Below are 26,903 nucleotides of genomic sequence, written 5' to 3' on the forward strand. Positions count from 1 at the left end.
GCTACAGAGCATTGTGTTAAGGGTACAATTTGCTACTACTTTTGTTGTAAAAGTTTTTCTGTATCATGTTCCGGATACCGATTTTTTTAAACAGTCTTCTAAATTTCATATTTTTGAAAAATTCTCTATATTGATGCATCTGCGAGCAAAAATGTTACAGAGCATTGTGTTAAGGGTACAATTTGCTACTACTTTTGTTGTAAAAGTTTTTTTGTATCATGCTCCGTATACCCATTTGTTTAACACTCTTCTGATTTTCATATTTTTGAAAAATTCTCTATATTGATGCATCTGGGAGCAAAAATGTTACAGAGCATTGTGTTAAGGGTACAATTTGCTTCTACTTTTGTTGTAAAAGTTTTTCTGTATCATGCTCCGGATACCCATTTTTTTTAACACTCTTCTGATTTTCATATTTTTGAAAAATTTTCTATATTGATGCATCTGGGAGCAAAAATGTTACATAGCATTGTGTTAAGGGTACAATTTGCTACTACTTTTGTTGTAAAAGTTTTTCTGTATCATGTTCCGGATACCGATTTTTTTTAACAGTCTTCTAATTTTCATATTTTTGAAAAATTCTCTATATTGATACATTTGGGAGCAAAAATGTTACGGAGCATTGTGTTAAGGGTACAATTTTCTACTACTTTTGTTGTAAAAGTTTTTCTGTATCATGCTCCGGATACCCATTTTTTTAACACTCTTCTAATTTTCCTATTTTGAAAAATTCTCTATATTGATGCATCTGGGAGCAAAAATGTTACAGAGCATTGTGTTAAGGGTACAATTTGCTACTACTTTTGTTGTAAAAGTTTTTCTGTATCATGCTCCGGATACCGATTTTTTTAACTCTTCTAATTTTCATATTTTTGAAAAATTCTCTACATTGATGCATCTGCGAGCAAAAATGTTACAGAATGTCACTTTCTCTTATTGGGAATCGCCTGTCTAAATGAAGACATATATTAAACAATGTAGATATAAATTATAAATGAACCCTAGTTATTCTGTTGAAAAAAAAACACGAAAATGTAATGCTTTTACACAATACAATTTATAACCATATTTTTGTAGTTATTCTTGAAAGGGGGTTAAAATACGAAAACAATTCTCCACAGGGGGTCGAAAACGTGTGAGAACCGTCGGTTTCCCTGGCACTACCACAACGGCAGTAATAAAGCCGTCTTCGTCGCGTGTCTTCCAAGCTTTGCGGAGAGAGAGTAGAGTAGCGGTGGTAGAGTAACGTAGAAACGTGGCGACCGACCGTCGGCTCACCTGCCTTTAGCAGCAGCGAGCAGAGGTCGCACAATGTCATGGTCATGGCCAACAAGATCGACATCTGCAATGTGCAACTGCGGCGCTGCGCTATTACAGGCCACAGATGTTTCATAGTTGTAGGATGAAGGCAACGCAACGCATTCCACCTCTATGAGATCTGACGATTCACGTTTACGTTCTACTCTCTAGTCTAAAATATTGGAACGAGTCGTCTCCGATAGTAACCATATACGCCCACATATCCACTAATCTTGATTCAGTAACATTTTTTTAACTGAATCTAACCTGAATTTTTTTTCTCCCCAAGAAGAAATTTAATGGCTAATAACAGATCGGAGACCAAGCAATCATCAGTTCACCTATGGTTTTAGATAAATCTCCCGGTTATAACCCGACTCCATATTGAACTGGTCATGCGTAACCGCAAATAAGATTGGAGAGGAGAACGCGTAGAGTGGTTATTCGTTTTTAGTCGCTGCAGGAGCAAAAATCACTACTAAGTGCCCAGAATTGCGCGCGGCCGCGAAGAACCATCTCTCGTAACAACACTAATAACACGCCGACCGCCGGTTTCTGCGAGGAAAATCTTTGCTGGGCGCAGCTTAATTATGCACATTAGAGGCCGTATCTTGGGTTGGGGGATGGAGTTAGGAAGGTTCTTGGCTTGGTTGCTCGAAGGCAAGTGTTGGTTACTCGGAAGGAAAGGTTTCTATCAAGACCAGTTTGTTACACCAATTTTCATCCTTTGAAATGGCTATTGATTCTATTCACGGCGACTTAATTCATAGACTGTATCGTTGTGTAATAGGCTGTAAACTCGGTTCTGGTAAGATAATATCAACCCGCAGCTCTTTTATCAGTACTTGTCAATCGTTGGGTTGGCATTGAGATTATTAATAATGAACGATGATTAATTAATCTGCGGACGAAGTTTGTATGTTCATAGAAAAGTTTCTCTTATCAAGATTAGTTTGTTGAAACACTATTTTTTTTTTTTGAAACAATAATTCAATCAATAACTACCAAGGAGATAACTGAAAATTTATTGAAATTATTTTTGAGATTTAACTTTTTAAAGATATTGAGAATTATATACAGGGTGTTTAGAAATTGGAGGATAATCTACACGTAGCGACATTCTCTTTCATTAAAAACGAACTTGAAAGCTTAAGAAAATAACTTTAACAAAAAACTGATTTTCAAAATTCTTGTTATTCTAAATTACTGCTTATTTATCAACAGATATTGAATATGATTATTTATGGACAAATTATCCTTTGAGAACCTCATGAAGCATGGTACAACATTTTACAATTAAGATTTTGGTTTTAGATTATCCGCCAATTTCTGAACATCGTGTATATACCAACATTTATGCTATATAATTTATGTTATTAACATAATTTTATTAACATAATTATATCGAGTCATCAAAATGTCATCTAAATAAACTCGCAATAAAAAATGGTTTTACCTATATTAATATTATCTCAAAGATTGAAAGCTATAATTTCTACGTTGAAACTATTAGGACCTTTATTAAACAACTGATCTTTTTGAATTGTTTGATCTTTTGCGACTTCTGTAAAAACTTTCTTTATTGGAATTACTTAAAATGATCATATTTTTAAAATTATACTTTGTTCGCACAATCGCACATATTCATCAAGAATGTGCAATAATTAGAAACAAGATAAAAGTGAAGTAAAAATAGTATGCAATATAAAGTTTAAAATCAATAACTCGCGCATTTCTAGTTAGAAATAAAAATACAATACGCACACAAAATGTCTCAATGAAAATGGAAATCCGGATGAAGTGGACACAACGAATTACGACGATTTAATGGACTTATAGAAACTTTTTTAAGATGTAAAAAACAAATCTGTAATTACGAACAAAATATCAAAAACTAATAGCATAAAGACAATAAAACTACATAAATTTAACAGAACATTTATAAAGAGATGTCTTTGTAAATTAATGTCTGTAAGATTAAAACTATCTTTACTGCAAACATGTTGTTATTGATTCAGCAAAACTATTCACATTTTACATAAACCGATTAACGTTTTTATTTTTATATTTGTTGTTAATTTTCTATTAATCTTGTTTTTATCATATTGTTGTTATTTTATTACAATAGGGAACTTAGAAATGCTAAAAAATACAAAGTGAGTTATATGAGATGGTCTCAAAACATCCACAAAATATAAGCAGTGTTTAGTCTTCTACAAGCAAATTTAGTCTTTTATTAGAAGTATTCAGTCTTTTGTTAGGAATATCTAGTCTAATATAAGGAAGATCTATAAGAAAGCTATCCATTGGCAGTTACTTGTCTTATAGAAGCATTATCTAATTTTCTGCCAACAGCGCCTCGTTTTCTATAATGAATGTACAGTCTTTCCTGTTGTTCTTAGTTATAGCATTCTGTGAGCAGTACCTAATCTTCTATTAAAGTATCTACTCTTCTGTCAGTCATTCAAAATTCAAAATTCAATTAGCTGTATATAGTCTCTTCTTAACAGTATCTAGTATTCTACCCGCAATATCCAACTTTATATTAGTAGTATCTAGTATAAGATTACTTGTATGTAGTTCTTTACCACCAATATCTAATCTTCTGTCTGCAGTTTTGGGTTGAATTAGTAGTACCAATTATTCCATTAACAATAGCTAGTCTTCTCAAGTCTCGTCTTTTTCAAGAGTGTCTAGACTTCAAGACAGTATCTAATCCTCTGTTAAACAATTTCTAGGCAGTTTTATTAGCAGCGTTTATTATTCCATTAGGAGTATCTGGTCTTCCAGCATTAATCAGTGTTTACCAATCAAATTTAATGTTCAATTGGTACTATCTAAGCCCTCTGCCAGTAATACCTGCTTTTCTATCAGCAATATCTACACTCCTATTAGCATTGTCATTATTCCATTAGCAGAACCTAGTCTTTTGCAAGTAATTAAGTTTTATGTAAGCATATTAAATAGTCTTCGATTCATAATATCTAGACTCCTATTAGCATTGTCTATTATTCCATTAGCAGAACCTAGTCTTTTGCAAGTAATTAAGTTTTATGTAAGCATATTAATAGTCTTCGATTCATAATACAGTCCTCTGCATGCACAATCTGCTACAAATATTAAGCAGTATTATGTAAGCACTATAAAGGTGTCCCGCAACGATTGTACAATACTTCACTAGCGTCTTCTCCGACAATAAACAAAAGAGTCTAATAAAGATAGGTCCGAAAATGGTCCATTTTCGGGATATTCAAAGTTTTAGTTTTATAAGTTGACCTACATCATTAATTGTAACGATTTAGATGTAGTAATTGTATGATTAACATTTGTTTTACTACATTCAATTAGTTACTAATTGTATTTTTCAAATCCTGCACATTTTAAATTTCTTCAGAATAAACTATTTGTTTTGAATGTTATCAAAACCAAAAATCTAACGGATTTAAAAATGGTAAACTAGGTGGCCACGTAACAGGACCATGGCCAATCTAATTATTATAAAATCTGTCATCTAAGTATACTCGAGTAGCACGTGTATAATGTGTTGGTGCTCCATCGTGCACAAAGGTGCACAAACATTTGCAGAGGTAATTCACCAAATGCCTCAGTAAGCCCATTTTGTACAAAAATTTGGAAGCATCGGCTGTCAATCTATTTGGAATAAAAAAATGGACCTAATAATTGGACACCTATAACTTAATAAGAAGAATTCTGTTTTGAGTAAATGTTGCTTCTTCCGTAAACACAATGTTTATGGGAGAGTCGACGTTTAGTACCTCTTCCTGTATGGCTCACCTACAAAAAATCTATTGTTTTTTGCTATAATTTTCTGTTAAAGCTTGAAAACTGTTGTGGTGATACGGATAAAGCAACTGCTCCCTTGCAGTGAACGGTTGGTTTCTTGTACAGAAATCTTTCTAATGCTGGTTGAGGCATTTTCATCAATGCTTTTTCTAATTCCACATGAAGGGGTTAATTATTACAAAAAAAAACTAGAATTATTGATGTTAACAATAGGTCAACTTATGGAACTAAAACTTTGAATATCTCAACAATGGACCATTTTCGAACCTAAGTTTATTAGGCTTTTTTGTCAATTTTTGATCAAAGAATACGCTGGTGAAGTATTGTACAATCGTTGTGGCACACCTGTATAACTGTTTACCAGCGATATCTAATCTCGTGCCAGCAGTTTTGGCTTTAATTTTCAGTGTTAATTATCCCATTAGCAATAGCTAGTTTTTTAATCACTCTTCTGCGAGCCTTCTGCGAGTCGTTTTTTCAAGCATATTAATCTTCAATTAACACTATTTAGTTTTGTGTCAGCAGTATCTAGGGTTCTATTGGTAGTGTCTATTATTCCATTACGTGTATCTATTCTTCTGTAAGCAAGGTCTAGTTTTTATTAACAGCACCTAGTTTTCTGCCAGCTATATCTAATCTTTTGGAAACAGTATCCAGATTTCTATTAACAGTATCTATTCTTCTGCAAGCCTTAACAAGTGCTACCTAATCTTCGATTAGTAGTATCTAGTCTTCTGCAAGAAGTAACAGTTAATCCTCTGCCATCAATATCTAATCTTATGTAAGCTGTATCTCGGCTTCAATTAACAGTGTCAATTATTGCATTAGCAATAGCTAGTCTGCAAGCATTAACCACTTTTCTGCAATCCCATCTAGTCTTCTTCAAGCATCATTTAGGCTCTTTCAAGCGTGGATAATCTTCTATTAATAGTATCTAATCACTGTTCTGCAAGTAAATCTAGCCAATTTAGTTAATACATGATTTTCTGTCAGCAGTATTAGGCTTCAATTAGTACTGTCAGCTCTTCTATAATCAACATTTAGCTTTCTGGCACGGATTTCTTCTAGTAGCAGTATCTATTATTAAATTAGCAATATTTAGTCTTCGATTTATAATGTAGTCGTCTTTTATTAATAGTATCTGATCTTTTATTAGTTTGCTATCTAGTTTGCTATAAGTATTAAGCAGTTTTATGCAACTAGAATTTATTCTGTGATTCATATTTTTTCACCATATTGCACAATCTCAGCGATGTGTGGGAGAGTGTTTAAAGCATTTTCTGTGTTGACATTCGAAAGTCGGATTAAACCAAATTAAGCACATTAATCCAAAAGTATTTACAACCATCACTTAAACCAGAGCAAATATTTAGACTATTATTGAATCACGTCACCATTATTTTTTTACGATTGACAGATTAGATCTTGGTCAAAAACAACTTTTACCATAAAAACAATAACAAAATGCTTAGTTTGTATTAAATTGAGATCATCACCTTGCAGCTTTAATCTAAGTAATCAGTTTTTCATTAAATAATGTAAAATAATTTTCAACAGATTTCTGTGTAAAGTAATCAATAAACTCGTCATGGTTTTCACAACAACATTGTAACCGAACTTTCTATCATTTAACGGATTAAAGATGAAGAATCATTTCGGTATTCAACAATGAAACTAATTGTTATCACTAATTGTTAATTGACAGTGGATAGTGTATTTGGAGAGTGAAAAAGACACATAGATTAGATGGATCATAATATTAGAGTTATATCAAAATTTATTCTAATGAATGATTCAAACGCTGATAATGAAGGCTTCTATCAATTTTTAAAATGTTATTGGGTGGTCCACCTTAAGAAAACACTCAATTTAATAGAAAATGTATGAAGATGTAACTGGAGAAATGCATACAATATCTCACACACCCATTAAATAATGTCAATATTTATTTTGTACTTGGTTGAATCATAACATCATACTCAAAATTAAGTATGCATGGTGTATATTTCAACAGAAAAGATTGTGAACTCAACTGGAAAATCAACAACATATTATTCATTGTGAAAAGCTAACTAAACATTTCCAATCCTATTCTTTCCGAATTTGTTCTGGTAGCCCTGAAATCATCATCCTCGTCGTCGTTAACCATCTGTCGGTAATGAAAACCGAATTGTGCCGAGCTCGATGTTTTCCTGGTGTCGGAGCTAGGGTCTCTTTTCTCGCTCTTTCCTGCGGCACACAGACCGGCGCAGTTCAGATTCAAGGTTAGTTATGCAACGCTAGACATTGTAGTGTAGTAGTGCGTTTTATGAGGGACGACGGGGGCCGGGCCGTGCTACACAGGTGCATGGGAATGCATCTGCCGCGGTCCCATAGTACCGTGCACTGCACGAAGGCCCCTATTGTCGTTCGTCGTGATTATTCAATGTCACTCGCTGTGAGAGACACGTTAGGGACGCCAAACCGTTCACCGCTGTTGGATGTGAGCTGGAAGCGACTGGAACTGATTGCAGCCTGACGCCGGTGGCTCGGCGGAAGATGAGTTTCTAGCGTCCATTCTATTGTCTCACGATATTGGCAGCAGATTAAACTCTATCAAAAGAAAGAGTTAGAAGGGAACCAACCTCGAAGATTTACCACTCGTTCGATATTTTCTATTTTAACATCCAAACTTTAATGGTATCCTAAAAAGATTATAATAATACTTAGAGATCTTATTTAAAGATTATTAAACCTAAATCTCCTATACCTCTAATTAGGAACGCAAACATTTAAAAATTATGACCTAATAGCCTAATGGCAACGACCTTCATTCCTTCATTATCATTCGAATATAGCATCTGCCCATTTTTCACTTCAAAGACTAGTCGCTGACGTAACATATAATTAACAAAAACGCCAACAGCAACACCAAAAAAAAAGTAATTTATAAAATTCTTTGCTAGTCCATCTAGAAGAATGTTAAATTAATGGATTAGTGTTGAGGTATAGATTTTATGTTGTTAATTTAGGTTGACGCTGTGCGATTTATACAGCACGCAACCAGGTCGAAAATCGAGTGGAAAAAAAGGTGTAGGGGATTTGGTTGTATTTGCCGAAGGGGATCACGTTGTTTACGTTTGCTAGGTTTATTGAACCGTGTGAATTGAATAATGGCACCGGTGTTGGCGGATCGTGTTACACGAATGATCTCGGGCGAACTACTTTCAAAAAAAAATGACCCAATAAATGGCTATTAATTATACCGGGTGTTTAAAAATTGTGTTCGGATATTTTGTCCACTTATAGTTCTCATCAAGATAAACAAAAAGTCTTAGTAAACCTAGGTCCTAAAAGCAGTGGTTTCGAAGATATAAACAATTTCAGTGTTATTAGTGAATGAAGCGTCTTCAAATTTATTTAGTTGAGGAAAATACAAACAGAACATAAAAACTCCATGACTTCCCTCCATTTGAAGACATCTTCGTACAAAAGAATCGTACACTCTTTCGAAGACTCCTGGAGATTGGCGAATAATCTCACATGCGTTTTGTATTCTTTGCTAATGATTTTAGGTAACCCCATGCAAAAAAGTCTAGAGGATTTAAATCAGGTGATCTAGGTGGCCAAACTATTAAACCTCCTCTTCCTATCAATCCACCATAAAATTCAGTATTAAGAAAATTACGAACAATAATCGCAAAATGTGCAGGCGCGCCATCATGCATGAACCATATTTGTAACCTATCCTGGAGAGGTTCATCTTCGAATAATATAATAATAATAATAAATGTCTTTATTCCCCAACATAAAGTATTACGCAACAAATAACATATTAATGGTAGTTACAGTACAGTTATGTATTTAGAAAACCTCAAGAGGCCTTTCAGATGAATGTCCCGTAAGACATTCCCTGCTTTTAAACCGAACCCTTAAATCATGTTAGAATACAAATAAATTTGAATGCCTATTCTACCTATCCTAACAATCCGCAAACAAACTAAAAAAAAGTCACTATCACCTCGCATTGTTGTTAAAAATATATCTGTATAGGACACCCTTAAACCTTTCAATATTTTTATTCTTAACATCTTAAGGGAGAGAGTTGTACATGGAATATATCCATACCTGTATGAAAGAATCACTTACAGGACTGATGTGCATAATTTAAATTTACGTCGTAAAAACTTTGTAACTATTCCTAAACACCGTTTGGAAACATTTAAAAAATCATTTTCCTATAATTGCGCGAAAATACTAAACAATATGCCCTCGGATTGTGCTGCCTGTTCTTTGTTATCTTTCAAAAAGAAATATAAAAAGTACTTAATGACTCATTGATTGTGCATTATTTCGGGGCTTATTATTTTTTTATTATTTTAATTGTCCTCTTTTTTTCTCATTTATCTTCTATGATTTGTTTTTTTTTGTTTATTGTTATTAATACTGGTAAGATCCATTTGTTTTTTTTTATTATTTCAAAATGGAAGCAAATGTAATGCTTATTTTGTTAGTTGCTTAATTTAGTATTTAATATTATTACTATTTTCTTTACTTTTCTATTATTATTTTTATTTTTGGTTATTGTTTTTTTTTTTTCGAAAAAGGAATCCTTAAATCAGAATTTTCTGCAGGACCCCTATTGATACTGTAATAGCAAAGCTTTGCACCCTACCAATATCAACACCAAACTTTTTTCTGGATTAAAATTAATGAATGCTTTGTTGCGTAATCTGACAGATGAAGCAGATCCTCGTTAATACTAGCTACTGGTCTCTAGGAAAACTAAGGTATACTTGAGTATCATCGTAGCAAGTAGCAAGAACGTATAGATACAAAAAAGTAATGGTCCTAATACGGAACCCTGGGGAACACCCCTTGTCACATCTGAAAAACCAGAATACTCACCATTCAACTTCACACATTGTCTACGATTGGTTAAGTAGCAATACATCATCTTAATAAACGACTCATCACAACCAACATGTCGAAGAACTGCCATCAATACACGATGGTTGACAGTATCAAACGCTTTGCTAAAGTCCAAAAGAACCAATATGCTCATCTTTTGCTCTTATAAGGTCATACGTAACATGTAATAAAGCTTCGGCCAAGGACGAACCCTGATTGACAATCAGGCAGAATATTATTAAGGTTCAACTGTTCTCTCAACTGACCACATATAATATTTTCCAATATTTTACTGAGAGCATGCTGTTGACGAAGAATTTTTTGGTGGTGGAAGTACAATAGCCGATCTCCACTGTTAGGACAGTAAAATCGGCAAAGTGTTTCGCAGAAAGTCCTATCAATCGGTCACCAAGTATACCAAGCCAAACATTTACAGAAAACTTATACTGGCTTCTTGATTACACAACAGCGCGAGGATTTTCATCCGCCCAATCGTGATTGGTATGAAAATTCAAAACCGTCTTTAGTAAAAGCAGCTTCGTCAGTAAATAAAACACTAGTATGAAATATCGGATTTTGTGCAAGCTTCTGCAACATCACTTCACAAAATGCTCTTCTCGAAACGTAGTCAGGAGCGACAAGTTCTTGTACTCGTTGAACATGGTAAGAATACAATTATTGCTGACGTAAAATTATCCAAACTAGACAGGCATTAATGTTCACTGCAGCAGAGATGCTTCTTACTAGTGATGGAACGGATAGTGATTTTGCGAAAACCCGGATACCGGATATTCGGCATCCTCTGCGGCCGGATATCAGGTTATTCGGCATATCTATCCGGCAATTATGGTTATAATTTCTGCTACATTTCCGAAGTGATACCCTATATTGCCACATTATTGCAATATTTGTATGAAAATGGAATTAATAAGAAAGCTGATAAGATATGTCAACTTATTTGGATCCAAGATACAAAATGAATTTTTATAATATTGATTTAACTAACGAAGCAACTCTAAAAAGAGGATACTTTAATTAATAATTGGTGATATTTCCACAAGGATTCTTCAAGAAACGAATTTTATAGCGAAGTTTGAAAATTTTCGATGAAAATTCCAACATTAAAAATTGTATCAAAACTTCAAATATTGTTTTCTCAAAAACTAAAAGCTATTTTTCAAAACGGGCTGGTTCGTTGGAAAGAGGAGACTTTTATTAACACTTTGGGAAATTTTCATACTCATATTCCAAGAACTGGATTTTATACGAATTTTTAAAACTTAATCGGCGAAAATTGCAAAATTCGAAAAAATTTTTGTCGATCATTTCAAAAATTTATTTCTTAAGAACTAAAAGTGATTTTTCAAAACGGCTTGTTGCATTAAAAAGAGGATACTTTAATTAATAATAGGTGATATTTCCACAAGGATCCTTCAAGAAATAAATTTTATAGCGAATTTTGAATGTTATCAATGAAAATTGCAACGTCGAAAATTTTATCAAAATTCAAATATTGTTTTCTCAAAAACTAAAAGCTATTTTTCAAAACGGGTTAGTTCATTCGAAAGAAGACACTTTTATTATCACTCTGGCAAATTTTCATACTCATATTCCAAGAACTGGATTTTATACAAATTTTTAAAACTTAATCGGTGAAAATTGCAAAATTTGAAAAAATTGTAGATTATTTCAAAAATGTATTTCGAAAAAACTAAATGCGATTTTTCAAAACGGCTTGTTGCATTAAAAAGAGGATACTTTAATTAATAATTGGTGATATTTCCACAAGGATCCTTCAAGAAATTAATTATATAGCGAATTTTGAAAGTTATCGATGAAAATTGCAACATCGAAAATTTTATCAAAACTTCAAATATTGTTTTCTCAAAAACTAAAAGGTATTTTTCAAAATGGGTTGGTTCATTGGAAAGAAGACTCTTTTATTAACACTTTGGAAAATTTTCATACTCATATTCCAAGAACTGGATTTTATACGAATTTTTAAAACTTAATCGGCGAAAATTGCAAAATTCGAAAAAAATTTTGTCGATCATTTCAAAAATTTATTTCTTAAAAACTAAAAGTGATTTCTCAAAACGGCTTGTTGCATTAAAAAGAGGATACTTTAATTAAAAATTGGTGATATTTTCACAAGGATCTTTCAAGAAATCAATTTTATAGCGAATTTTGAAAGTTATCGATGAAAATTGCAACATCGCAAATTTTATCAAAATTTCAAATATTGTTTTCTCAAAAACTAAAAGGGTTGGTTCATTGGAAAGAAGACACTTTTAACTGATTAAACTGTATTAAATAAAGAATTCAATTTTATGTTTTTTGTTGAAGACATTTAGAAGAAAAGAACGGTTTTTCTTTAATCAAGGAAACGATATATGACATACCGTTATATCCTCTATTGTGAGACAAAGTCAAAGTCATCCATTGGCAATCTTCGCACGCTTTTGTGCCTGCGACGAGATTGTATTATGTGTACAATTAGCTATGTGGCACGCCACGTTGTCGTCGTTCGAAACACTCTTACGTTTTACAAGACTTTCACCAATTCTCGTGCAATAAATTTCTCTCAGGATCTAAACACAACAACGTTTATCGCTCCTCATAAAATTGTTTACTTATAATATAAAATGTTAATGTTATTACGTTTAATCCGATTGTCCCCCTGAATAATCGAGGTTGGATGGGCACCGTCAGCCCCTCGGTTAATAAATATGCCGACCTTGACGTGGCATTAACGTATGGGGGCCTTCAGTAATTATCTTGCTAAACGGCAAAAGAACAACTCGGGCACGAATGTAGGTTGGTAGGTCCCCGAATCATCATCATCCTCCTCGTAGATTCCGCAAAGAACATCTGCCTGATTTTTTTTTGATAGCAGGTGGTCGCTTGTTTTTGATTCATTTGCTTTGTAACAATTTACACGCTAGGTTAGCTTTATTTTCTTTTGAAATGAAGGGATAGAATACAAAAAGTTACACTTAAATAATTCACAAATCAATTTACACACGTAGTTGTTATTATCAATTGGTACAAATCTATTTAGGTTAGTTTCTACGTACTTTCCAAAACGACATTAATATTAACACTTTTCAACGGTATTTCACCATTCCAAGTAACATTCTAAACGATTGATTGCAATTATCAAAATCTATCCACCGCATCTCTCTTGGTAATTTAACGAAATAAAATAAACATTTAATTACCTAAACTAATGGGAGAGTAAAACGAAAATGTTATACATGACGGTGCTTTCACATTTCCTTCTTCCTTTAGCGCGCAAGAAGAGTGGTGGCAAAGAGCTGAGGAAAACCGTGTCACCACTTTCGAGTCAAGAGCGTGGATTGCACAACCTGAGGAGAATAAACGGGAGGAGGTCCACAACCAGCAGACGAGGCCAAGTCGCATGACGAGGTCTGACTTTCACGGTGAAAAGCGAATGAATCGGCCGGCGAGCCAAGAAGAACAGTAAACGGTATATTTTATGCAGTTGATTCCGGACGGCTGAGAAACCGAGAATGAAAAAGATCGAGTTGATCGATTCTGAGAAATTTTAATAAAGTATGAATCGTACAAAATATTAGTTTATATTTTAAAGTTTTTATTTTTAGAGAACAAAGACATTCGAGATAGCTATACGAAATCAGAATGTAACGATTTCAAACTTTAACCTAAAACTTCCGAGCTAGAATATAAATGAGGTAATGAGCCGTAATAATAAATTGGAGGAATAAGTTGACATTTACATAAAATTGAAACGACTCGAGTCCTTGGATACAAAATTTCTATCAAGGAATCGTCGCGAACCATTTTCGAGCCTGACATTTAAAACTTTTAGTTCAAGTACGTTTACAACTAAATAGAAACCCGTCGATCGATCGTTTATTTTCGACTTTACGAGGCACTGGTACACTCCTCTTTTACAATTACTTAACATCGACTTATAAATAAACGAGATCATTTTACTTTAAAATTCAAAATTTATTTCTTTATTACCAATGTTATCCAGGATAAGAATTAAAAGAGGTATATAATTTGCAAACTTGGCATAACATGGTAAACAATTATTGCAACTCTGTTAACGTACCTGACATTGAACTAGTATCCGATTTAGCATGTTGACTGTTGGCGGTAATAACAGTGTGTCCTTGCACGAAATTCCCATTGGGATGCGTGTTATTACTCCTAGCTTGATTTTGCGCGTTAATGTCCAAATCCCAGAATTCAACAAGATCAACACCGACATCTCCGATATCGGTAGATGCGAGCGAATTCGCGGGACTCATCACTAATGTAGCTGAGGAAGATGTCACTTCCGAGCTACTATCATCGGTTGTGACACGAACCACTTGGATATTGGACCATCTTCGCTTCATTCTCTCCGCGGCTAGTGTTTAATGTTGGAGAGGCGAAAATGTTCGTTATTCACGGATGACACATTAAAACATCGGTTTTAATAAACGAAAATTAAGAAAAATTAGTACGGGTTTCGTTTCCGATCTACCGTTGAAGTTCTAGTGTCTCAGTTACTGTTGATGTTTTATCGGATCGAATCCGATGTTGAGTTTTTGGGTGGTGATTTCGCGATCGATTCCGCACGTGTTCGTTACCAATAACGCAAATTTATGTAAGTGGCGCACGGGGCTCGCCGGCGATGAAAGTAGAGAAAAGTAAAATATCTCCTCGCGAGCACTCGCTGAGTCGGGCACTAACACTAACGTCGTCCCCGGTGATGTTGCCGTAGAGTATGGTGGGGAGCACGAGGAGGACCGGCTTTTGCCGCCGTGACGTCACAACAGGTTGTTACCTTGTTTTGCCTCTCCCCACCTCTTCTTCTGAATTCCTCTACCTTTACCTGACGCCACCTCGAGACCGCGATCGCAGCACTGTCATGGCCATCTTCTACTACCAGCTTGCTTCGCTATCTTTGCCATGCCGCCTTCCTTCCTTGCCTTCCTTGCCCCCGACGACAACAACGATGGGTAAGCACCCATCACTACTCTTCGACCCCGGCAAATCTAATTTTAACGACCACTGCAGAAAGGAGTCGGTAGAAAAACCATTTAATAAGACATAACCAACCGTCTACTGTTTCTGCTGACTTTCGTTTCAATGATTAACATCTGACCGTCTTGCAGACACTACATCATCACGTCATCTAAACCAATCATTACTCAGGAACCGAATGTACCATAAATCTTATAGTTAAACGAAAACCAACTAGTTACTTGTATAACATCTTGAATACATTGTGATTTAATAACAATATGTGATGTATAAACCTTTTCGCTTTACAGAAAGTTAAACACATATACAATTATTTTAAATTGTAACAATTTAAAAATGAAAATCAACTAATTTCTTCTTTTATTTCACTTTCTTTTCATAAATTTCAAAATATACAGGTGTCCCACGTAAGCAACAATCTTACAGACCTATCTGTCTGTTCCTTCTAATTTCAAAATTAAAAAATACATCTAAAACAATAAAACCGCTTGTTAAAGCAAAAAATATAATCCCAGACCATCAGTTTGATTTCAAAAAGAGTCAATCAAACTCACAAGGTCACAAATATAATTTATTACAAAGTCGCGGGAAAAAAGAAAAGTTTGTTCTACTATATTCCTAGGTATTATATCTCAGATCAAGCCTTTAGGATTAATCAGGAAAACACTTATTCCGAAGCAACTAATGCTGGAGTACACCACAAGACAGTAATATTCCTGAATTTAGTGTATTCTGCATTTTTGTCGATGAATTGCCGTTTTTGCCAATGATACTGATATAAGAGCTGTGAGCAAAGATCACGAAGATGCGCTAATCAATAATAAAAGAAAAATTAGACATTAAATTTAAAATCAACACACTTCCAATAATACAAAATTGACACCATTAATCAGCCCGTTAGTAGATTCGCCAAGAGTCATCAACAGCGACTTCTTCATCACAAATAAAAAAAGAAACCATTTTTACTTTGAATACTTGGTGAGAATATCACTATCTACAGGTGTTCGGTATTTTCCGCATCAGAGCATTATACGGTTGTAGGATATATTAGTCTGAAGCAATCTTTCTAATAAAATTTTTTCGAAATGTATATAATAACCGCACGGGAACTATTTAAAATTCTCCGTTATTATCCAATAGCGGACGATTTTGATTCACACAAAAAGTTTATTTCTCTTTCCATGTCGAATCTATTGGTGAGTACACGTAAGAAACGTGTTTTGATCGTCGAAAAACAGTTCCCGTGCGGTTATTATAAACATTTCGAAAGAAATTTATTAGAAAGATCGCTTCAGAATAATCTTTCCTACAACCGTACAATGCTCTGATGCGGAAGATCTTAGAGCTCTGACCGGACACCTGTATATGAACGACATATTAAACAACTTTGCGTTGATTAGAGTCCCACGTAACTCACAAAGTACATAAATGGTATTAAGGAACCGAGATACGCAATTCTCCTTTAGACAAAAGTTGTAGGAAATTTAGCACACTATAAACGGGAAATATTTTTATACATACAGGTTGTCCCATAACGACGTATTCAAATAAACATATGTTATATTAAATGGAATTATATAGTTTTTATTACGTATTCTGATTCTACACACAAAACTAAGTTGACTTTGATAAGACATGTTGATACCTAGTGCTTTTAGTTTTTGAGTTGTTTTAATTAGAAGCTTTCTTTAGCCGTCAAAAAAGAAGTGAACAAAACGACCTGTAATAGTGAAATTCGTATCCTATAATCACAAAGACAAAATTCTCAAAAAATGTTTAAAGGATAAGGGAAAGGAAAAGAACATTTGAGTGTATGAAAATTTGACTAAAAAGAATCTGGATTTATTGAAAGAGGCTAAAATAAGTTTGGAGTTCAGAATGCTTGGACTTTGCGAAAAAATGTTTTTGTTAGGGCTGAGATGGGAATACAGAAAATCTCAACTATATATGAACTTTAGAACGGCCACTATAATGTTTGTTATAATTAAATCACTCTGTAAGCTATTTTAAAGTGTGTGAAGTGAAAAAAAGTTGGTATGTACTTTAAATTGTTCGTTCTTACACTCTTTCATTTTTTCATTCTCATTTAGCACTTATTTTAACTATTACTTTTATCACAAAACAAATAGAAACGTTTAAACATTACTTTATAAGTAGTGTTTATCTGTAATTAGTAATTACTACCTTTTGGTGATCAAATTTTAGTGTTATATTGAATACAACTTTAACTATTCAAATTTTGGGCATCGAATGAATGTTTGTTTTGTAAGGCATAGATCTTTTGTTGGGGCTGCTGGAGGGAATACAGAGGAGATTTTCGAGGAGGACATTCAAAAGCTTAACTTGAGATTGTCAAAAACAAAAAATAAGGTATCTGCCCTTCATCTAAATATCAGAAGTATAAACAAAAATTTTGCCAAAAACCTGTGGCATTTCGTGTGTCATCCACATGTGCTGAGGTGAAATTGCAAGATATTCTGGACCACACTTGTTCTAAATTAGAACTGATTTACAAATAGGGCTGTGATGGATCGCATCAAACTCAATTCAAACAGAAGTTTGAAAATACAACAGACTGATGCAAATATCTTCCATACCTCTTGTGTTTCACTTAGATTAAGAATTAAAGAGGGTAAAATATTCTGGCAAAATCCAGTGCCATCCTTCCCCCGATATTGTAGGTCCATAAGAATCAGGTCTATTCATGAAACGAAGCCTGTTGCCAAAGATGAAATCATATAATGTAGAACATCAAGTAAATTAACTACAAAAAAATAAAGTACCTTTGAAAAGAGGGCCTGAACTTGAAATTGAACACAAAGTATTATCCACTATGGTCGATGGAAAAATATGCAATGCCACAACTAACACAGTTTCTACAATGCGGTGCTACTTGTGTGGGTTGACTTCAAAAAGCTTTAACGACATATCAAAAAAGAAAGATGTGAACCCAGAATCACTATCATTGGGAATATCCGTCCTTCATGCAAAAATACAGTTATTTGAATCATAAAAGACTATAGCCGATACAAAAAAAAGTTGTATATTACTTGATGCAGCTGGCATTCGATGACACCAACCATGCACAAAATTTTAGTGCATGGTGCTGAAATTATTCCACATGCTTTGTGCCGATTGAGCAAGTATCTGAGGAGGCTGCTGGAACCAGAAACAAAAACTTTCGTGCATAGCAAAGATTCGCAAGAAAATTTCCCCATGAGGCGGGTAATAGAGATGTTGTACACAGATTACTATTGAGCTCTGACTCTCTTATTACAACTATACGCCCATTGGCAAGAAAATCAACGAAACCGTTTTTCAAAGAAACCATCCATCTTCTTCTTCCATCAAAAGCTGCAATAACTTCTACCCAAGAAAGTTAAAAAAGTGTCCATGAAGACGAAGAACCAAATAAGGAGAGTTCGTGTGACGAATCAGAATAATTCACTAACATACGAATAAAAAAAGAGTTTTGACCAACTTTTAGTACCAAATGTGCGTCGTTATGGAATACCCTGTATGTATAAAAATATTTTCCGTTTATAGTGCTCCTTAATGCCATTTATATACTTTGTTGGTTACGTGGGACACCTGTATATATAAAGATTGATATAAATGAAACTGAAAAAGTAAAGTATCATAACAACTCTTACAGTCTCTAAAATTTAACTCAAAAGTCTAAAACTTTGCGGAATTTATTCTAAAACAGAAGAGCGTTGGCACAAACAACAAGACATCGGTGAATTATATCTACATCATTTCACAACATCCACGTTAACCATAATATTTGCTATTAAACTTATTTATAACCAATACTGGTTAGGTGTTAATAACTGGTTTAGTAAGAACAGTGAATATAATAATAATCTGAATTGTTCGTTTTGAGTAAGTCCATACCGGGATCATCAACAATTCGGAGAATTTCGGATAATAAATTATATGATACGGTGCCGAAGCAGTGTTGGAAACTTAAAGGAGAACACTTCATTTAAAACATTGTAAACACATAAATATAATTGAAATAACACTGGATGCTTTCTCGAAGCGATTCGAATGAATGTAACAACGTTAATATGACATGTTCGTTTTAATTCTAAATAGCATTTCTGGGGATTAAGGCTCATCACCTCCAAAGGAATCTTTACAAAGCTATTTTGGACAATAAGCTAAACACTTTATGTAGGTTAGCCAACATATTAAGTATCGGGCTTGGCCAAAGTACCTAATCTTATTAACTTCTGTATTATTAAAGGACCTTTATTTGACTTATCATCTGAGCATTTTCCATTTTTTGTTAATACAGTAATGAAAGCGTGCATTCTGGCCAAACCACCTGCTTTACAAATAAAAAATTAATTATTTTTTGTTTAAATAATTAATACCTGAAAATATTCAATAAAAGCTTCCTATCAAGAGAACGACATTAAAGAAGTTGTGTAACATTTGACACTGAACATCTAAAACACTGCGTGGAAATCTAGTCCTCGAGTAGTTAACTAGAAAATGAAAGTCAAAAACTTGGCATTATTCAAACGGCCATGGATAAAACTGAATTAAGTAGAGCTTCAGGACAAGTGACAGAAACATTTATAATACATAAATTTCTTAAAAACTTGTGCCCCACTGATGGCAAAGAAACCAACAAGAAAAAGTATATGTCTGCTGAATGTTTACAAAATGTATTTACTTTAAATTATAAAACAGCAGTTGGTCATGACGAGCTTATTCGGGAAACACTGATAAAATTGATGGACTTAAACTAAAAACATCTCCAAGATACGTGACCTGATCACCAGCATAATTTTAAGGCAAATTCAAATGTGGTAATAGTGGGCTATTTATTAAATAATTACTAATGTGATGTCATATCGGCCTATTAACCTTTCTGCCGGTGCTATCTCATGTACTGAGAGAGTTATGTTAATACACCAGATTCTACTTTGGAGTTCAACATAGCATTGTGGAATAGATTCGTAGGATCATGAGAACTAAAAAAAATACCGTGATGCATAAAAACTTCCGCACTTCTGCCTTCTTAAAAACCTTCAAGAAGTTGTGACATGACAGTCTAGTTACAAAACAGAAAGTGTGGCTACCGTATAACATGTCTATTATTTTGGACTCACGCCTAAAAAAATAAATTCTTTGCAGTAGAACACATGTACTCAACCCTACTCCCAATTGGATCTGGAGACCCAGAGAAAATGTACTTTAGTTCACCATGTACCTATTGTACACCTCGAACCTTCTTATTAGTAATGTAACGGTCATTGATACATTCGCTGACGACGCCGTAATTATGGCTACCACTCTGAACCTAAGCTGGCTACCTAACATCTTTAGTACCATCTGGACTTGCATCATGAGTGGCTGACGACATGGATAATAAAGATATGGAGCATTACATTCACTCTTAGTAGCGGTAAATGTCCATCAATAAATCTCAACAACATTCCACAATGATGGAAAGTCATGTCAAGTACTTAGGAATATATTTGGAGAATCCTTTCATTTGGAGCAAGTACATATGGATGAAAAGATTCCAAATGGGTATGCTATACAGGAAAATGTATTGGCATATGAATAAAAATTGTTGACTAAGGTGTGAAAATAAACTTAGAAGCTATAAGACTATAGTGAAACCAATGTATTGCAACTGCAACGATTTCAATCTAATCTATCAAGCACCATGATCTTCAAATGAAAGGTGTGAAAGAAATATTTGCCCACCGGAGTTCTAAATACGTAACAAGGTTAGAAAACCACTCAATGTTTTTGTCAATAATTTAAGTTATCGATCCGTGAACACGCTGTGATGCTTCATTCCATTTCATTTTATTTTCGTAACAAATCATAGAATACTGTTTATTGTTATTTTTGTTAACAGATTATAGTAATAAAGTAGCAAAAAAAAAAATGTTTGTGCCAAGATACTTGAGGGCACATTTAGGGAGCTCAAATTAGTTTGGGAAGTAGCGAAGGCTTTGAAGAACACAAAATACAATAGATGTAATCAGAAAAGCGTTATTCCGAAGAAGTCTCTCAATCCCAGAAGATGAACTTCTTAAAGCTTTAGTTTTCCAGCAGTGAAATGGATCATTGTGAAGATTCGGTACGAAACATGTATTCCATACCAAATGAAGTGATCCGTACATATGTTAATTTTTGCTCTAAACATTATTGGACTGTTGTGTTCTGTGTTTTTATAACAATATGCTGATAACTTCTATTTGCCATTCATTACACAAACTAGCATACCAAACTAGTAATGACAATTACTCACTATCAGTCCGTCATAGTATCATTGGCAAAGGCTATTACTTGATGAAATTGTACTACCCTGACTCCTTCTCATGCCAGTTCTAGTATCTCTAAACATGTAGTCTAAGATTCTCTAATCTGTAAAAATACTTCGATGTTTCGATATGTCAATTCTCTCTCATAAAGGATTATTTGGAAGTTACTTCCCTTAAGTTTGTACTACATTTTTTTGAGTTGTCTCAGATATAGTAAAAGATTAAAAATCAACAAGAGATGCATTTATGAACGATGCTTGTATGAACTCGGGTCCTTAACTTCGTGGTACTCTTGAATAATATACAAAAGCAGCTCATTGTCAGAGTAATCGATAGATTGAATGCTGTGAACGCGCTTCTAAAATAGCACGTCGTTGTGTTAGGAATCAATATTGGGCAGTTAAGACTGGAGAAAGAAACTTCAACATAAATTCATTTCGATAAAACAAGACCAATACAAAACATACAATTTAATTCTTCATAAATTAGAGTTTGGAGTTATTCAAAAAAGCAATTAGAAGACTTATATAGAACAATGCACACATTGAATTAACTTCCTAAAGGCTCGTATATTATGGAAGAGAACAGATTATAGATTATAGATAGTTACCTCACAAGAGTATATGTGATCTTAAGCGGCGTCGTTGCATTGGCTTTTTCGTAGATACGAAATATTTAAAGAGAAAATAAAAGCTCAACCTAAATCAATTTCGGCTATTTTTATTGCAACATTTTTTCATTTAATATACAAATATCATTATGAAAAAACAAGGAAATATATTAAAAAATGTAATGTGCATATTTTCCGGTCACCAAACCTAATACATAATATAGAGTTTCACCTGTTCAAATCTATTACCATTAATATTCATAAAACCTTGAAACGCACATTAAACGATATATGTCTATCTCACAACAATTAAATCATAAATCAACACAGAAAATATATAAAGTTTTCTGAACTCAGCATCGTCATAATTTAGCATGATTTAATTGATTTAAACTTCCTTAATACTGCTTTTCAATGATATCTCGAACCTTCGACGATCTTCTTTCGAAGAATACACGAATTTTAACTGAAGATACAGATTATACTTTAAAACACTCCTTATTGCACAATAATTTTATGTGTAATGAAAGGCATAGAAGAAAAAAGAAATTAAATGTTTAAAACTCCACAAATGATTTAAAATCCTGATGAGTTATCAATTCCTGAAATTATGGTCATTTCTATTTCAATCGCATTCAAGTTAATACTGAGCTTGAAGCTATATTCAATAAAACTAACTCATTAACAACCATCCATTCATTTCTATAATGGCTTTCAACTAGCTCGAAATAACCCTTGAGGAAATCTGATATAAAATTTATGGGCAAGATACCCACGATATAAAAAACAATTCGATGACCTAAGAAGCCTCCATTACTTATGTAAACAAGTAAATAGTGCGATTTTAGATGCGAAATATAAAGATCGTTCAAATGTAATTTAAGTAAGAAATAAGTTAAATGGTACCGTGGGACTTAGCCTTACAAAACAACAATAGCATTTCTGAGATACAATTACTGCAATCTTAAATATCTATGTTGATGAAAGTGATTTCGAAGTCGCAGCTCCTAATGATTTTTAATAAATTTTTACCCGTTCCGTTGAAGAAGCAATGTACTATGCTTTTTTTTATATTATGCATAGCACAATTTTATAACACCTAGTAAATACATACTACACTCAGGTGCAAAAAAAACGCAACAAGCTAATATTTGGTAAAGTTTGAATTGTGATAATTTTTTTATTTTTCGTTCAATTTTCTACTGCTCTTTTCTCTTATTTCTTCCAGTTTGTGTAAAACGTTCTACCACTCTTTTAATACTAGAGCGATGAACATGAAGAATTCTTGCAACATATTCATAATTACGCCCATCTTCAACAAGAGTAACAGCTTTAGCGCAATTTTCAGCACTTAAAATCATGGTACTAATCTTCTGTACAAAAAAATCACTGCCCGACTGTCATTAGAATAACACTGAGCAAAGCAACCTTTATTAACCATGTATACCGACTATATGACCAGCATTTAATAAAAGGCTGGATATTGAACATGAAATTAGACATTTTTATCTAGAGTTTGCTGAAAAATCATGAAAATTGAACGAAAAATAAAAAAGTTATCACATTTCAAACTTTACCAAATATTAGCTTGTTGCGCTTTTTTTGCACCTGAATGTAATTAGTTACTTATTTTTGACATTACACAAAATTAAACAAGATAATGTTTTTGCAGCTTTTCCTAGTGGTCCAATCTGCTTTACACATAACATAGAACACTATGCACCTTAATACTTTGTTTTGGAATCTTTGAATCAGACTTGCATTTGTCTTGCAGGTACAACCCCACAGTCGGATTTCGTATGTCCGTTTTGGTTTTAATACTTGCTTGTATATTAGAAACTTGTTTCTTAGTGATAACATAAATTTTCTGTCAATAAGCCAATATAAGTGTCTAAATTTAATATCAAGTTCCTCACGTTTTTTTTTTAACATGGGCTTCCATTTGAGTTTGGCATCCAGCATTATACCAAGATATTTTGCGGTATCGGCGTAAAGGACTGCATTGCCATTTATGTGTACTTGGACTTAGTTTACTTTCTTATAAGTAAACTGTATGAATGTCGATTTATTTGCATTTAATTTTATTAGCCATCGTTTGGTTCAGTTTTCTATTGAATTTAAGGCCAATTGCAACTTATTTGTTGGAACTACTTCATTTTCTGCAGCCGCCAAGATCGCTGTGTCATCTGCGAATGTAGCTGTTAAAGCTTCTGGTATCTGAGAAAGGTCAAATGTGTAGAGTAAGTATAGTGTTGGGCCAAGCACACTTCCTTGAGGAACTCCGACTTGTATTTCACGTAGTGGTGAATAAGCGTTTTCGTATTTTTTATTGTATTGGGTCTAGTTTGTAATTTAAACCATCTAACCAGACTTTGTCGAAAGCTTGTGCAATATTCAAAAATACGGCGGAGATAGTATTCTTTATTCTATGCACTGGTCTATTGTTGCATGTTTATTCCGAAACCCAAATTGATGTGTTGGTATTAGGGTTTTTTCTTCTATGACAGGTTTTAGTTTTTTTAATAGTAATTTTTCAAGTAGTTTTGATAGTAAGGGTAATAATGAGAATGGCCTATATGATGTAACACCTGTGGCGTTTTTTTACCAGGTTTTGGTATCATTATTATTTTAGCAACTTTCCATATACTTGGGAAGTATTTCTGTTTAAAAGCAGCATTAATTATGTGTAATAGTTTTGTAATCGCCCGTTTTGATAGAAGTTTCAATGTTTCTCCATTAATTAGGTCATAACCTACTGATTTCTTTATGTTTAGTTTTTGAATTTCATAATACAATTCTATCATTCTTACACATGGTATATTACTCTGCTGATCACTTTGAATCATGCTAGGAACACTATTTAACATAGTTGTTGGACTGTTTGATGTAAAAGTTTCTTTCAGATGTTCAGCAAACAATTTAACTTTTTCTTGATTGCTCTTAGTCCAATTTCCATTACTATTTCGAATTGGAGGTGTTTGTGTTTTTAGAACTTTAAGCTTTCTCGTTGGCTTCCATAGAGAATAATCAGTACTGGCATCGTCAGTAAAGTCTTTTAAGTAATTTTGAGTACATTACTAAGTTGTTAATGTTTCTGTGGTACTAGAAAAGATAAAAATAGGGATTTCTTAACTCATTTATGATTCTAGCAGTTCGATTGCGAACTTGAAATAGTCTCCTTAATGCCCTAAATCAGTATTGTCAGCTTATTATGTAAGAACAGTGTTTAACACTTTACATCACCCTTACAAAAGTTGAATCTATATGAAATCTTTAAAGTTACACCTAACACAGTCTACCAGTTTATTTTTTCTTAAGAAATGGGGTTTTTCTCAAGAAGTCTCATAACTTGTGTGAACTGTGCACATATTTACATATTTACATATTTACAATCATAATGTCGCAATAAAGGCAAATCCAATTTAACACCATTTATTAAAATCTACTGGACTCAATACCACAATTTCAATTTTAGTGTAATGAGACACTCCATCATTAATAGAACAGCCACAAAAAATATTCCCTTATTTCAACATGAAATTGAATATTCCTACATTAAATCTACTTCCACACACCTCTATAAATATGTTACTTAGTAGAAGTACATTATTAGCCCAACCTTAAATTGTGCATTACCATCTACCTCATCGTTTGTAATTTCCGGTTAATTATAAGAGTATTCTAATGACTGCTCCATTATTTTTATGCTTCGTTACTTCAATGACAATCACTTGTGTGTTGTTCGCGTTGTCGCCGAAGTAAACAAAGCATATCGTCGTAATAACGAACATAAAACACCTTTTTTATTTTTGCATTGAAAATAATAATTACCATCCTTCAGGTCGTTTTTTTAACTTTGTACGAAAGAAAACTTAATTAGTTATGTCAATCACGTAATTACAGATATTAAACCTCAAAAATTGTTAGTAAAGCCAATTTTATCGAGGTCAATACTAGTTTCAATAAAAATGGATGAGTCGACATTTAAATACATAAATGATTCATGGCGTACAACGTACATATCGTATCTACCACAGCAGCGGATAGCGCTCTTAAATATGGGATGGTTGCCATCCATTTTTGCGTTCCGTTCAAACTATCAATTCCTTCCTTTTCAAGTTTTCCCGTTTACGTACCGTAAAATGAATACCAGACGTCGTCCGGCGACAAATGTTGTTATTATTCAAACTTCGCCGAGACGATTTACATGGCCAGGCCGCACGCTCGTTTTTCGACCGAGAACCGCGGCTTAGACTTTTCTGTTTCCGGATCGTGAGCTTGTGGGAAACGCGAGGATTCAAGACCGCAACGTGTAATTTTAATTCGAGAATAGAAGGTGGCGTCTTTGATAAACGTTTTGTTGCTGTGTTACGTGGGAAACCCGACCGAACGAACGAGGATCCGAAGTTCCAAAGGAGAAGATGTGCCACGCGACGTAACACGATCTTTTCCGCGAAAAAGATATCTCTCCTGAATGCAAAGCAGTTAAACTCTTTGCAAACATCAATTTCGAGGGTATAAGCAGATTTTTTTTGCTTCAGGGCCAAGTATTCGCATAATAGTCTTTTGTAATGTACTGTTTTGCATTGCAAACATTTTTTTATAATTCTTTGTTTTAAACTTTGAGAATGTTTATATTACATCGTCTGTGTGTTACTTCACAATTTGCTGATTCGGTTATGTGATTTTGTTTAGGAATTAATTGGTGCTACTAGAACTTTGCTCTAATTTTTATAGAATGTTATGTTTTTATCCGTGTGAAGTTACCCATAAATTCTATCCATAAAAAAAACTTTTTTGTTTGTCTATCGATTTTAATGATTAATAGTTCATTAGAAAGATCTCGTAGAGTAGAGCCTAACATAGTTTTGGCGGCGCAGATTTTGGGCGGGAACACCTTAAATTCCGCGAAAAACAGTAAAATATATAAGAAAATTCTCTAACTTTAGTATCCCAAAAATTGAAAACTAATTAACATAATA

General features: G+C 33.7%; 1 protein-coding gene across 5 annotated transcripts in view; it reads right to left on the reverse strand.

The window, feature by feature from the left end:
* Window positions 1-26,903, reverse strand: part of LOC111413156 (Ecdysone receptor) — a 178,548-nt gene that overhangs the window by 50,871 nt on the left and 100,774 nt on the right. For 2 of the 5 annotated variants that reach the window (XM_023044042.2, XM_023044041.2), the window contains exon 1: window positions 14,096-14,890. The exons of the other annotated variants lie outside the window; for them this stretch is intronic. In XM_023044042.2, the coding sequence (XP_022899810.1) occupies window positions 14,096-14,384 (289 nt within the window). In that variant the 5' untranslated portion in view covers window positions 14,385-14,890. Of the gene's footprint in view, window positions 1-14,095; window positions 14,891-26,903 lie in introns of those variants that run through there. 5 annotated transcript variants of the gene reach the window in all.

The sequence above is a fragment of the Onthophagus taurus genome, chromosome 2 (assembly GCF_036711975.1).
Source record: "Onthophagus taurus isolate NC chromosome 2, IU_Otau_3.0, whole genome shotgun sequence".
NCBI classification, from domain to species: Eukaryota; Metazoa; Arthropoda; class Insecta; order Coleoptera; family Scarabaeidae; genus Onthophagus; species Onthophagus taurus.